Below are 15,788 nucleotides of genomic sequence, written 5' to 3' on the forward strand. Positions count from 1 at the left end.
AGCCTTATGTTGACACCCATTGTTGGTCTCAGCCTGCTTGCATCCAGGAGCTTTTAAAATAAACTTTACTGTTGGAACATACCAGCCTTGCGTTTTCGATTCCGCCTATGGTTTCTGCCTTTCACATTGTAGTTAATGAAATTAAATACACCGATCATATTTGTCTTCAGGGGGACAAGGAACTGAACACCCTACTGGTTTATTTTTCTATTAGAATAAGTTGCAGCCTGTCCCGTAGTGGCGCAGTGGATACAGCATTGACACTGGGGTATCGAGGTCCCCAGTTACCCAGAGGTCCCTGGCTTGAGCACAGGCTCATCAAGCTTGAGCGCAAGATCACTGGCTTGGCTTGAGCCCCTCAGTCAAGGCACCTATGAGGAGTAACCAATAAACAATAAACTGAGACAACCTTGAGTTGATGTTTCTCTCTCTCTCTCTTAAAAGAAATAAAGCCCTGGCCGGTTGGCTCAGCGGTAGAGCATCGGCCTGGCGTGCGGGGGACCCGGGTTCGATTCCCGGCCAGGGCACATAGGAGAAGCGCCCATTTGCTTCTCCACCCCCACCCCCTCCTTCCTCTCTGTCTCTCTCTTCCCATCCCGCAGCCAAGGCTCCATTGGAGCAAAGATGGCCCCGGGCGCTGGGGATGGCTACTTGGCCTCTGCCCCAGGCGCTGGAGTGGCTCTGGTCGCGGCAGAGCGACGCCCCAGAGGGGCAGAGCATCGTCCCCTGGTGGACAGAGCGTCGCCCCTGGTGGACGTGCCGGGTGGATCCCGGTGGGGCGCATGCGGGAGTCTGTCTGACTGTCTCTCCCCGTTTCCAGCTTTAGAAAAATACAAAAAAAAAAAAAAAGAAAAAGAAAGAAAGAAAGAAAGAAAAGAAATAAAGATAAAATATAAGCCCTGCCCAGATAGTTCTGTTGGTTAGAGCATCAGCCCGAAGTGCAGAAGTTGCCGTTTAGAGCCCAGGTCAGCGCATGTACAGGAATGGATTAATATTCCTAGCTCTCTCTCTTCCTCTCTCTCTCTCTCTATCTCTCTCTCTCTCTCTCCATTCCTCATTGGTTAAAATCAATAAATAATAAAAAAATAATAATAAATTGCAGACAGTCACATTTGAATGGCCCTGAGTGGGGTTTACCCCAAAGCCACAGAACTCTCTGGACATCCAGGAGCCGTTCATCAGCAACAGGGCTAGGCTGAGTGCTGCTATTCAAGAGATTATGACATTTAAAACCTATAATGATAAAAAATAAAACTTTTGTAGTAATATTGAGGGTCATTCCATTGATCTTCCTAGAAAAAGGATCTTTAATTTCACTAATAAAAACATGAAGGAGGTTAAGAAATCTGCCAAACAGCTGACTACTTACATAAATAGAATAGTAAGACAAGCTGTGAATAGCTCAGATAAACTATGTAAGGTGCTGTACCACAGAAAGGTCATCTCCTTTTCCAAAGCCTTGTTATAGAAAGTTACAGCCCCCTAGAAATCGGGGCTGTGACACAGCAAGTAAAGAGAATAAAATGGCTTGTGCAGTCCACCTGCCTGAAAAATTACACCATGAGAGTCAGACATATTTGCTTAACTCCAGTGATTGTGGTTCTTGACAGACAGAAAGCCCATCATCGAAATAGTGGGGTTTCTTCCCCTGAAGTTTCTGAAAGCATGAAACAAGCCACAGGTTTTGTTCATCGAGAATTTGAGATTGAATGTGGCTTTAACTTTCTGGAAAAAGAAGTGAATTTGTAGTTTATTTGATGAGGATAGAAGACAGTGGGTGGTGGAGGGTTGCCTTCTTGTACTCACCAATAGTTTACAGGAAGGAAAACAAGGCATCTCGCTTGGCCACGGTGTAGATTTGTTGTCCCTAGTAAAGTCGTTGCTTAAAAGCCAGTCTGAAGACTTTATTATAGCTGGTTTAAACTGGCTTCAGACAGTCATAAAAAGGTGGAGGTCAGAACTATCATCTCAAACAGAAATGATAAATGATGACAATACTCAAATTTGGGATTGTGGGAAGAAGAAAACCATCTTACTTTGGTTTCAGGATATATTGATAATATAGCTAAGGATGTCGAGCTTATTTGTTACAGTTGCATTGACAGACTTCACCTATTAAAGAACATTTGGTGATTCAAAACATCCCTGAACTATTTGGTTTCCAAAAAAATGTCTCATCAAAAAACTGTGAACTGTGAAAGAAATCAAAACCTTTTTTTTTAAAGCCACATAATGAAGATACTAAAATGCCTAACAATCTACTTTATATTGAAGAGGAAAAATATCTGAAAGGAGCAGCATCAACTTCAATGAATTGAAAGTACGCTATAAAGATTGTTCACGGGGCCCTGGCTGGTTGTCTCAGCGGTAGAGTGTTGGCCCGGCGTGTGGAAGTCCTGATTCTATTCACAGTCAGGGCACACAGGAGAAGCAACCATCTGCTTCTCCACCCCTTCCTTCTCCTCCTTCTCTTTCTCTCTCTCTCTCTCTCTCTCTCTTTTCCACTCCTGCAGCCATGTCTTGAATGTCTTCAGCAAGCTGGCCCCAGACACTGTGGCTCCATGGCCTCCTCAGGTGCTAAAATAGCTCAAATGCTGAGCAACGGGGCAAGCCCCTGATGGGCAGAGCAAGGCTCCATAGAGGATTTGGCGAGTGGATCCCTGTTGGGGCGCTAGTGGGAGTTTGTCTCTTTGCCTCCCTGCCTCCCATGTAATAATAATAAAAAAATGCATTGAAATTTAAATTTTTATTTCATATAACTGTTTAAGAACTACTGGACCTTCATGCAATCCTGCATAAGAATAAATGTTCTGCTGCCTGACCAGGAGGTGATGCAGTGAACAGAGCCTTGGCCTGGGATGCTGAGGACTTATGTTCGAAACCTCAACATTGCCAGTTTTAATGCAGGCCCATCCAGCTTGAGTTTGGGATCATAGACATGACACCATGGTCGGTGGCTTGAACCAAAAGGTTTCTGGCTTGAAATCCAGGTCAATGGCCTGAGCCCAAGGTCACTAGCTTGAGGAAGGGGTCACTGGTTCTGCTGGAGCCTCCTGGTCAAGGCACATCTGAGAAAGCAACCAGTGAACAACTAAGGTGCTGAAGTGATTCTTATCTAATTGCTTTCCCTTCCTATCCTTCTGTCCCTGTCTGTCCCTCCTTGTGCGTGTATGTCTCTCTTTCAAAATAAAAAGAACAAGAAAAAGAAAAAAGGCTTTGTAAGTTTAAACATCATAGCATACTAATAGTTTTTGTCCACATATAAGCAATGTGTATACAAAATACCTTAATTATTAATAAACCAATAAGTATGATACCAATATCAATTTTAAAATATTAAAACCATGCTTCTGGCATGATAAAATTATGGAATTAATTCAGGGGTTTCTATTCATGTAGAATGTTCTTAGAAATTATTCCAGGCCCTGGCAGGATTCTAAGTTGGTTAGAACATTTTCTCTATATCTAAAGGTTGTGGGTTTGATCACCAGTCAGGATCATATAGGAACAGATTGATGTGCCTGTCTGTATTTCATTCTCTCTCCCTTCCTCTCTCTGTAAAATCAATCAATAAATTTTTAAGAAATAAAAATAACAAAGATATGAAACATAACAACATTCTATTTCTATTAAAAAAACTTATTCCAGCTCTCGCCCAGTGGCTCAGTTGGTTAAGGCAAGGTCCAACGTGCCAAGGTAGTGCATTCAATCCCCAGTGAGGGCGCATACAAAAACCAACTAATAAATGTATAAATGGGTGGAAGAGCAATTCAATGTTTTTCTCTCTAAAAAAATTAATTAAAAAAACTTATTTCATACCGTATTTAAGATTTGAGAATATTTTTAGTATCTCTGGCCTTATTTTGCCAGAATCATCATGTAATTCATGGATAAGTGAAATGGTAAGTATGTATTTGTATGAATCCTTAGCTGGAAATGTTCATAAAGAGTTGGCTATTTTATATTCATTTTCTATTGTCTATACTATAGTTTCTAAAATTTTCAGATCTGTATGATTGATTTAAGCTTCTTCCATTTGAATAAACCCTCTAAATAATCCTAAAAAGCATAAAAGAGAAGTCATCAGAAGATTTAACTTTGGGTGTTTGACACCCAATGTAATATACAGATAATATCTTATAGAATTGCACAATTGAAACTTATGTACGTTTAATAGCCAAGGTCACTCTCAAAAATTTAATTTAAAAAAGAAGTCATCTCTTATATAAACTGTATGTTTTGTTCAGAATAGCCATGAAAACTGCACTTCCTTGAGGAACAAATTATGCCTGAAATAAAGGAAAAGACTCTGGGATTAGAAACAGTGTAAGTGAATGGGAGACAGAAGTTGTCAGGGCCAGCCTGTCAGTAACAGGATCCTTTGGCCTGGGATAGCAGCTCTGTGCTGTCTGTGGCCAGGACTGCTGCAGGTGGAAGGAACTGTTGGTCCATGAGAGGCTGTATGCTCCAGCTTTGCCTCTGTGGTGCTCACGCTCCTTCCTGTTAGTAATACCAGCATATCACGAAGTGGGCTGAGCACTGGAATCATCTGGGGTGATTTTATAAAGGATAGATTGCTAGTATTCATTACAGGGCTTTTGAATGGGAATTCTGATGGCAAGAGCTCTACAGGTGATCTTGAAGAAGTCAGCTGGGTATTGGTCCTATGATGATCATTGGGGGTTGATATATTGCTCAAGGATCAGAGGTCAAATGCAAAGTGGTTCAAAATTTGATCTTCTACAAAGTAGGTAGCAGATGCTGAAAATAATTTGGAATTCTCTAATATCACTTTCCTTATTTGTAATTGAGGCAAATGAACCTGCTGCTGATGTTGCTTTGAGGGTTAGTTGTAATGTGTGTGTAAATTACCCAGACCATTGCCAGGCACAGAGGTGGCAGCTCTAAACAATCACCCTCATATTTATGTATTAATTTCAGAAATATTTTAGGCTGTTCACAGAATAAAAACATAAAAACAAGAGGAGAGTATCATTCTGAATCAGGCACAATATATTGTCAAATAGAGCTTTGGCTAATATTTTAATCTCCTTTGCATTTCCCTAGCTAGCAGAAGTCTATGGCCCGGTGTTCACTGTGTATCTGGGCACAAAGCCCACTGTGGTGCTGCATGGCTACGAAGCAGTGAAGGAAGCCCTGATCGATCGGGGAGAAGTGTTTGCTGCAAGAGGCAGTTTACCAGTGGCAGACAAAATCATACTGGGATTAGGTATGCTTCCATTTGGAGAATGTGTATGAATTTAAGTTGCAAAGATTCTGAATAGGCTAAAGAATTGAGAAATGTTAAGCATTTGGAGACACTTGTGGAAATATCATCATTCCAACATTTTCTATAAGGGATAATTAATCCCTATTTAAAATTATGGGTGACATCATGCCCCTATGAAACAGTAAATTCAATGAAAGCAAACCAACTAACCACTAATGTTCTATAAATTTGTTACTAAGCCATGTTCATTTTAAATCATGGCCTTTTAAGAATGAGGAAGAGACAGAGAGAAAAGGCGAAAGGAAATGGACTAACTAATCTTATTCACCAAATATTTTGCTTTCTGTCCTGAGTCACAGTTACCAAGAGATTACTGTAGAACGCTTGCACAGTGTGCACGGAACCAACATAAACCTGGAGTATTTTCAACCTTACCTTTAATCTTCTTCTCTTCTAAAAAAGATAAAAAATATTTGAATTCAATAGAATAGAGAGCATAAAACACAAGTATTCTCTGAACAGAGGATGGTGGAGAAATATGTAATAAGAATGGATTGAGCCTGACCTGTGGTGGTGCAGTGGATAAAGCGTCGACCTGGAAATGCTGAGGTCGCCGGTTCGAAAACCTGGGCTTGCCTGGCCAAGGCACATATGGGAGTTGATGCTTCCAGCTCCTCCCCCCTTCTCTCTCTCTCCCCTCCTCTCTAAAATGAATAAATAAATAAATAAAAAATTAAAAAAAAAAAAAAAGAATGGATTGAAACTGATAGTGGAAAAAGCTTTTTAAATAAAAGACTTGAACTATCTTCCATTTGTTTCTGGAGTGAGTCTTATACTGTCCAGCCTTCTGGAGGGTCACTGGTTTCCAGCAAAAAGAGATAAAGCCTGAACGGAGTTCTTTCCTCCTCCACATGTTCTCGAAGATATTCTTGGACAAGTTTCCTACAAGTGTTGTTTCCCCACCGTCTGTTCTTGAGCCTCTGGAAGTCTGATGCTGACTTGTTTGTTTTTAAGATCACATTTCCTGAAAGGTGTTTCCCAAATAGAGAGGTCATGTTGAAATTAGAAGGACTATGGCTGTGTCCCTTACCTGCAGAATAGATTTTCATGAACTTCCTTCCAATGCACAAAGCTGTCTCTCCTTCTTTCAAGAATTGGCTCCCTTTGTTACTGCCCCTAAAATTCACTTACGATGCACAGAAGTTGGTCATGAAATTTTAACCTATTACTTGAACTCACTGTGATTTACTAGCAGTGTGATCAAGGAACAAGCATTTTGCCTCCAGGATCCCCAGCATTCTCCTCAGTTAAATGGGGACAAATCACTGGCTTACAGAGTTATTGTGAGGTTTAGAGGAGTTAATGGAGAAGAAGAGTTTAGTAATATGAAAACCAAGTCTTGATAATGAGCTCCTAGGCTGGGGTGAGAGAGAAAGCAGACAGAGTAGGGTCAGTGGGAACTTCTGAGACTGGCTCCATTAAAGTAACTTTTCTGCTTAAGCTTCATTATCATTTCCTGAGATCAAGACTCTCAGCTAGAGTTAATGAAAATGGAAGTTATTCTTTTTATTTTCTTTTTTGTCCTGATAGGAGTTGTTTTTAGCAGTGGAGAAGTATGGAAGCAAACCCGGCGTTTCTCCCTCACGGTTTTACGGAACATGGGAATGGGAAGGAAAACTATTGAAGACAGAATTCAAGAGGAAGCCCTGTGTCTGGTGGAAGAATTAAAAAAAACCAATGGTGCGTTTTTTTCTACGTACTTAACAAAACAGTTTGGGTGGACTGAATGCTATTACAATTACCAATAGAGCACAGAGAGCTATGGCTCAAGTGTAGCGGAAGTTTACATTTTGCTCACAACCAGTAAGAAGAGGTGAAGTGGTTGGCACAACAGCTTTTCCAGGTACCAGGTTAATAGGTGCTTTGACATCTTCAGCATGTGGCTTCCAGTGTCACCCAGGATCCAGCTCTTTCCACAGCAGTGTAAGGAGCAAAGAGCAAGGAAAGAAGCCAATAGTGTTATGAATGGGCAAGGTATGGCAGTGGGACACAAAAGTTCTTTTCCATTCCCGGAGCTGTAACAAATAAACTGTTTTAGTTCTTTGTTGCTATTAATATAAAAATGCAATCCATATGAATCATTGCATATGTTTGACTACTTTCTTAGAATATAATTTTGAAAATGGAATTAATAAGTCAACGAATGTTTGGTTTTGATACATATTATCTGGAAAATGATTTTGTGCACTTGATTTATATTTCAAGCAGAATTTTTATTGACTGGGTCTTTTCCCATAGTGAATGTGACCTTCTCTCAGTTCCTGACCCATGACCACTCAGACTCTGCTTGATTCCCCCTAGCTGTGGGACCTCACTCTGTTGGGACAGCCCATTTCATCTCGGGGTAACTATAACTGTTGGAAGTTTCTTTCAGATGTTGAGCAGAAACATTCTTGCTTGTAACTTCTGCTATTTGGTCCCTGCTGAGATTTTGCCTTTTGGAGGTCCAGTGTTGTGGCAGTTACCACTTAGAGGCAGGATGGGCTTCCCACCTAAAATTTGGCTTAGATGTTGAGATTGAAGGTACCACACACACCCCAATAGGGTATGAAAATGTTTTATTACTGATAATGATCAGTGTTGGGATTCTAATAATTTAACAACTAGTTCTCTGTTATAAGTATAAAAAAAAGATATACTGAAAAGTCGTTTATTATTTTATACACTTAATACTTAAGAACAATAAAAGAGGTACACAAAACTAGATTATAATACTTTTTAAATATTAATGATAAAATATTAAATAATGCCTGACAATAACAATAAAACTTTTATTTAAGATATTTCCATATTGCTTCTTTTTTTTTTTGTATTTTTCTGAAGTTGGAAATGGGGAGACAGTCAGACTGACTCCCGAATGCACCACACCATGATCCACCCGGCATGCCCAGCAGGGGACAATGCTCTGCCCATCTGGGGTGTTGTTCTGTTGCCACCAGAGCCATTCTAGCGTCTGAGGCAGAGGCAATGGAGCCATCCTCAGCGCCCAGGCCAACTTTGCTCCAATGGAGTCTTGGCTGCGGCAGGGGAAGAGGGAGAAAGAGAGGAAGGAGAGGGGGAGGGGTGGAGAAGCAGATGGGCACTTCTCCTGTGTGCCCTGGCTGGGAATCGAACCCGAGACTCCTGCAAGCCAGGCCGACACTCTACAACTGAGCTAACTGGCCAGGGCCCCATATTGCTTCTTGATTGGTGTCCTCACTTGCAATTTTTTTCACCTATGGACTGAATGAACAATAATAGGGAAGCTTAGAATATGCTGTTGCACAGATGAATGTTAAAAAACATAAAGTATGTAAATTTGTGATTTCCTTATTGGGTGACTACCCAGGTGCCCTCCTTAGAGAGAACCATCGTTACAAGTGCCACCTTAACAAAAGTTTGCCTAACTCAACAAAATATTAGGAAGTGGTTTAGCCAAACTATTGAAAACCAGCTGAATCCCACCACTGATAATGATGCTTTCTATATAGGGCAAGGTGGATCTTAAGAAGATCCCAAAATGGCATGACAGAGCAGAGAAAGGGCGCTTGCTTGAGGTTTCTATGGTGGTTAGGGGATGAGGTGTGGATGCGGGTTCCCTGTGCCAGCCAGGGTGTGTGGTTTAAACACTCTGCTTGTGCCAAAGGAGGGAACACTTGAGCTTATTTTTAATTATTATCAGTTTGTCCAGATGTGAGAAGAGTAAGAAAAGATAAGGCTTAAAAGCTGTCAGAGCCAAATACCAAAAAAAAAAAATGGGAGTCATATTTGTTATTCCATGTAGAAAGCCTGTTTCATATACTGTAACATATTTTTTTGAAATATCTGATTGTAACTCCAAATTCTCTCATTATTCTTCTCTTCTACAAGAAAAACCCACCCAATGTTTGTCAAGTTTGTTTTGTAAAATAAGATTTCATGTCTCCACAGTCTCCTGATATTCTTGAAGAAGTGTCCACACTGAGGGCTAAATTTTACACTTTTAAAGATATTTTTACCGGCCCTGGCCGGTTGGCTCAGCGGTAGAGCGTCGGCCTGGCATGCGGGGGACCTGGGTTCGATTCTCAGCCAGGGCACATAGGAGAAGCGCCCATTTGCTTCTCCACCCCCCCTCCTTCCTCTCTGTCTCTCTCTTCCTCTCCCGCAGCCAAGGCTCCATTGGAGCAAAGATGGCCCGGGCGCTGGGGATGGCTCCTTGGCCTCTGCCCCAGGCGCTAGAGTGGCTCTGGTCGCGACAGAGCGACGCCCCGGAGGGGCAGAGCATCGCCCCCTGATGGGCAGAGCGTTGCCCCTGGTGGGTGTGCCGGGTGGATCCTGGTCGGGCGCATGCGGGAGTCTGTCTGACTGTCTCTCCCCGTTTCCAGCTTAAAAAAGAATAAAAAAAAAGAAAAGATATTTTTATCATAAAGAGGAGGAAAATGTTATTCTTTGTGACAGCATGGATGGACCGAGGGTGTTATGCTGAGTCGAATAAGCCAGTCAGAGACAGACAGTACCATATGATTTAACTTATATGCAGCATCTAAGAGCAGTATAATGAACAAACAAAACAGAAATAGTCTCATAAATACAGAGGACAGACTGATGGCTGCCTGAGCAGAGGGAGGCTGGGGACTGAGTGAAAAAGGTGACAGGACTGAGAAGCACAGACTGGGAGTTACAGAATAGTCATGGGGATGTAAAGTACAGCATAGAAAACACGACACTGGGGAACAAAATTGTGTTGCATCCACAAAAACACTTGTTCTTACCTAACTCGAGTGTGCTGATCTCAAATCTGACATTAGTTTTTCTCTGTAAGCTACAGTTTCTTTGCAATTCAAGATTTTAAGTTTTCATCTTATTGTAAAATTTTCAACATTTAGTTTAACATAATGAAGTAGAATGACTTCTTGGGCATCATCTTAGAGAAAATATAATAATTTATATAATGCAGTAAATACACTAATACCCTAAAAGATATGATTGCATCAGAATTTATCTACAATTTCAAAATAGAACATATTAAAACACTTATTTTAATCATATAATTTGCGCAAAACTTATTTAAATTCTATTCAGGCAAAAATTTGCATTTGTAGCTCTTGAGTGTGTGTACTTGTTGAGGACAATCTCGTTTGATGCTCCAGCAGTAGTCTGCTCATCACTAACAGCTCCAAGATTTTCTAGAAACTTATCAAGGTGACTGTTCAAGAAGTGAATCTTAATGCTCATGTTCCATCCAATGTCGCAGAAAGCCAACAGCATCCTTTGAACCAGAAGTTCATAATTTTCTGCTTTTTTGTTGCCAAGGAAGTTCTTTGTAACTGCTACAAAAGACTTCCATGCTGCTTTCTCCTCCTTATTCATCTTCCTGGCAAATTCTTCATCTTGTATGAGGGTTTGAATTTGAATTCCATTGAATACACCTGGTTTTATCTTCTTGAAAGACAAGGCAGGAAAAGCAGAAATAATATGTTGAAAGCATTCACTTTCTCTATTCAAAGCCTGAACAAACTACTTCATTAAGCCAAGTTTGATGTGAAGTGGAAAAATAATGATCCTCGATTAACTACAGGTTCATTCACAATATTTTGCATCCCTACTTCCAGAGTTTCATGTTTCGGCCACTCCTTCTGTGTCCAGTGTTTCTCCCGAGCTCGGCTGTCCCACAAACACAGAATGCAAGTATACTTCATGAAACTTCTCTGTTGTCCTAGCAGGATATCTACCATTTTAAGATCCACAAAAATGATCCAGTTATGATCCTCATACTTCAGAAAGTCGAGGACAATTTTTACGTCATTATAATCTTCTCGCAGATGAGTTGAATAACCAGTTGGAACTGCTGCATAAGCATTACCGTTGTGTAGGAGAACACATTTCAGAATCCATTTAGAGCTGTCAAGAAAGAGCTGCCATTCTGTTGGACTGTAAGTTGTAACACCTAGCTGGCTGAGAAGACTACTGATATCATGACAGTAAACAGAGTGTTTGTCTTCGGAAAAAAAGTCCACAAAAATTTGTTCACGCTTCCTGAAACGGGATACTTTAGCTGACCGGTGAAGTACATTCTTTTCTTGAAGCCTGGAGGCTAATAACTCAGCTGCTTTCTTTGATAGGCCCAAATCTCTTACTAAGTCATTCAATTCGGGTTGGCTAAACTGCGGAGGGTTTAATGACTGCTTGGCATAGAAGAAGACCCTTCAGATTCTACAACCATTTCCTCATGCATCTTATCTTAAATACACTTGATGACCATGTTCATTTTCTTCATCCTTAGAAGATATAAAACCATTGAAAACTGGAACCAGGAGTGTCTCAGACTGTGGGATAGTCATATTGCTGAAGGAATATTAGGATACGTGATCATATGCATTTTTTCTTGCTGATGCCCTTTGTATAGATCAGACAGAAATAACAGTCACTGTTGCGGTCCTTAGGTTCACGCCAAAACATGGGAATACCAAAAGGCATTCCTTTGCGTTTTCCTTTTGTCCAGTCACGAAGCATTTCTTCACAATTATGACACACAATATGAGGAGCCCAATTCTTGTCTTGATCGCCAAGGGGAACTTGAAAATAGGCAGTATATGCACGTGTCACAAATGATGAAATATTGTGCTTTTGAAGTTGAAGTGTGTAACAGTCACATAAATACCAGAAGGTGCCAGGACTATTCTTACATTTACGCCTACTTGAAGAAGCCATGATTCAATCTTAAAACAAAATAAGAGAGTATTTTTATCAGATAATAAATTTTACATTTAAAAACAAATACAATTATGTAAAAGTGATGTTTGTAAAACATTAATTGCCTTGTGGTTCTGTTCAATCCAAGAGTCGTTGCCCTTTAACTCCAATTTAAAAACCAATGCATGCCATTAACTGTAACAAAAAGAAATTAAAATTGCATAAAAATTACTAGAGCATGCTCCAAAAAACGAATTTCCGATTTGGAATCAGTGATGCAGAAATATATAGAAACAGTTCTAAAACCTCATGCAACAGAAAATGAAAAAAAAAAAAGTTCCCCAGTGGATTATAATCAATGCCTGACCAAGAGGTGGCACAGTGGATAGAGCTTTAGCCTGAGATGCTGAGGACCCAAGTTCAAAACCTCGAGGTTGACGGCTTGAGCATGGGATCTAGAATGACCATGGTCACTGGATTTCAAATCCAAGGTTGCTGGCTTAAGCAAAGGGGCGCCTGCTCAGCTGGAGCCCCCTGGTCAAGGCACATTGAAAAGCAATCAGTGAACAAATAAAGTGCTGCAACTACAAGTCAATGCTTCTCATCTCTCCCCCTTTCTCTCTCTTGTTCTCAAAACAAACAAACAAACAAAAAAAAAAAAAAACAATTTAGTCAGTAATATTTATTGTAAAATAAATAAATAAAAATTTAAAAAAAATTTTTAAAGGACCTCCTTGTGAATTACCTTGTGGCTCTTATTAGGAGAATGATGTAAACATGGGAAGACTTGGTGGAAATTAATAAGTAAATTGGACTGGATTAGACATTTTTACTTGGGGAAACACAATACATTTTATTTTAGGCCTTCTGAGTTTATAGTGATGGTGGCATGCCTACTAGTTCCTATACTTAAAAAATCTTTTGAGTCAACTCTTCTCAAGTATTTTAAACAGTCAACTTAAGATTTAAATGGAAATTGCGCTCTAACTTTTGACTTACTTTCTTTTCAGGGGCTCCCTGTGACCCCTCTTTCCTTATGGGCAGTGCTCCCTGCAATGTGATCTGCTCCATTATTTTCCAGAACCGTTTTGAGTACAATGATGAGCAATTTCTAACCTTGTTACATTATTTTGATGAAAATTTCAGACTTTTGAACACCACCTGGATACAGGTAAAGTCAAGGTTCTCTCTAAATGGGAAATAATGTTCTGACTATTCTACTGCTCATGCTGACTGATCCTGTCAGCCTATTTCAAAATGGTTGAAGCAGTATTTCTCAAACTATCATTTGTAACCAATCAGTGCGCTATCAAATCAATTCAGTGTGTTAAAATTTAATTTAAGCCTGGACTGTTGTGCACAGTAGATAGAGCGTTGACATGGGATGCTGACATCACCAGTTCAAAACCCTGCACTTGTCTGGTCAAGGCACATATGGGAAGCAACTGCTATGAGTTGATGCTTCCTGCTTCTCCTTCTAACTTTCTCTCTCTCTCTATCCTCCCTCTAAAATCAATAAATAAAATCTTTAAAAAAAAGAGAAAAATTAAATTTAAAACATTAAACATAGTAATAAAAAGAAAAACATTATCTCATAGTGCATCAAATGATATCAAGGTATTTTTCTGAGAAAACTTTTTTCTGATTTTTGCATCTATAGATGAATTGGGTGGTGGCGTAAAATGTATTTCTCACTATACTGCATTGTCAGAGAATGTTAGTAATCCATAATATGCAATCACTAACAACTAATATTCTATGTAAATCAAAAGCTCATGTTATGTTCTACCTGGGAAGGACCCTGGAGAACAAATAATCAACTTCTCATTTTGGATCATCAACGGATATTAAGCATATTGTCCAAAGCAGCCAAGACAAAGAATGAACTAGACCTAGAATCTAGATTTCTCGGTTCTCTTTCTAGTTTGATACAAGCTACCAGCCAAATAAATTGTTCCAGTGCCTACCTACCAGGGTATTAGATCATGTAGGAGCCAGCTAAAGAAGAGTCAGTAAATTCCAGGATTGGGAGTGGCCTAATGAATAAGGCAGTGTGCATATTCTTGAGGGTGTAAATGCCAGAATAAAATAAGCTAAGTAACTTGAGCATTCCTTAATCTTCCTGATGCACTGTCTTCATTACAAAACAAGGGTATGAGAGCAAACTTTTTAGGTGACTGTAGAAATATGTGTAGGGTAAACTGGGTTCTAATTCTGTCACTAGGTTGGTGTCACAGAGTAGTGTTGTATCCTTCATGAAAAGAGGTGGTATGCTTCTGAATACTTTTAGAGAATTATGGCTAGGAAAAGAATTTAAACGGTTTTAAAACTGCAGTGTAACTTATGTGTCCTGTTGTCCTATAACTCTGCATATTTACCATTCCTTCCATTTTCTTTTTCCATGCACATGAGATAGAAAAAGGGAGAGAGAGAGAGAGAGAAATGGAGAGAGACAGGAAGGGACAGAGATGAAAAACATCAAATCATAGTTGCAGCACTTTAGTTTTTCATTGATTGCTTTCTCATATGTGTCTTGACCGGGAGTGGGGGCTTCAGCCAAACCAGTGACTGCTTGCTCAAGTTTGTGACCTTGCGCTTAAGTCAGTGACCTAGGGCTTCAAGTTAGAGACTTCTGGGCTCAAGCCAGTGACCTTTGGGCTCAAGCTAGTGACCATCAACTCATGGTGATGACCCCATGCTCAAGCTGGTCACCTGTGCTCAAGCTAGTGAGCCCACACACAAGTCTGCAACCTCGACTGTATCCCAAGACAATCTTCTATCCCTACACCACCACTGGTCAGGCCAGTTCCTTTTCTTTCAAATTCCAAGTATGTCCTAGTGCAGGATGCTTGTCTTATTCATCTTTAGCTGCTCAGCATATAACAAAGTGTCTGACACATAATATATGTCTATGATATTTTGCTGAGTGAATTAATGAATGATTCTTTACTCTTTCAGCTCTACAATATGTTCCCACACTTAATACATTATCTCCCTGGATGTCATAATGAATTATTTAAAATCATTGTTAAACAGAAGGAATTTATTTTGGAAAAAGTAAAAGACCACCAGGAATCCCTGGACCTCAATAACCCTCGAGACTTTATTGACTACTTCCTGATTCAAATGGAAAAGGTATAAAAGACCCTGATTTGCAACTTCATCTTTGTTGGTGATGTGACTCATGGATTAGTTTTAATCTTTCACAGTGAAATTAGGATAATAAAATGAATGCATCTTCCTAAGGATGTATTAACTACTTATACAACCTGTTGCTTCTACAAACCATAATGAGTGTCTTGAGATAGTTCCAAATTCTCACTAAAAATGACTTACAAGGCTTTGTATTTACTTTGTTAGAACTGGTTCTTAGGCCCTGGCCGGTTGGCTCAGTGGTAGAGCGTCGGCCTAGCGTGTGGAGGACCTGGGTTCGATTCCCGGCCAGGGCACACAGGAGAAGTGCCCATTTGCTTCTCCACCCCTCCGCCGTGCTTTCCTCTCTGTCTCTCTCTTCCCCTCCAGCAGCCAAGGCTCCATTGGAGCAAGGATGGCCCCGGCGCTGGGGATGGCTCTGTGGCCTCTGCCTCAGGTGCTAGAGTGGCTCTGGTCGCAACATGGCGACGCCCAGGATGGGCAGAGCATCGCCCCCTGGTGGGCAGAGCGTCACCCCATGGTGGGCGTGCCGGGTGGATCCCGGTCGGGCACATGCGGGAGTCTGTCTGACTGTCTCTCCCTGTTTCCAGCTTCAGAAAAATGAAAAAACAAAACAAAACTGGTTCTTTATTTGGAACAGGTTTAAAGACATCCACAAACAAGTACACACACATTTAAGATTAATGACAAACAA

General features: G+C 40.5%; 1 protein-coding gene and 1 pseudogene across 1 annotated transcript in view; both read left to right on the forward strand.

Moving 5' to 3' along the window:
* The window catches only part of LOC136384670 (cytochrome P450 2C21-like), a 31,634-nt gene that overhangs the window by 2,368 nt on the left and 13,478 nt on the right, over nucleotides 1-15,788 (forward strand). The window contains exons 2-5 of the mRNA XM_066355128.1: nucleotides 5,068-5,230; nucleotides 6,821-6,970; nucleotides 12,952-13,112; nucleotides 14,900-15,076. Of these exons, the coding sequence (XP_066211225.1) occupies nucleotides 5,068-5,230; nucleotides 6,821-6,970; nucleotides 12,952-13,112; nucleotides 14,900-15,076 (651 nt within the window). The remainder of the gene's footprint in view (nucleotides 1-5,067; nucleotides 5,231-6,820; nucleotides 6,971-12,951; nucleotides 13,113-14,899; nucleotides 15,077-15,788) is intronic.
* LOC136384672 (KATNB1-like protein 1 pseudogene) lies at nucleotides 1,220-2,102 on the forward strand (annotated as a pseudogene).

Source organism: Saccopteryx leptura, chromosome 13 (genome assembly GCF_036850995.1).
Source record: "Saccopteryx leptura isolate mSacLep1 chromosome 13, mSacLep1_pri_phased_curated, whole genome shotgun sequence".
Lineage (NCBI taxonomy): Eukaryota > Metazoa > Chordata > Mammalia > Chiroptera > Emballonuridae > Saccopteryx > Saccopteryx leptura.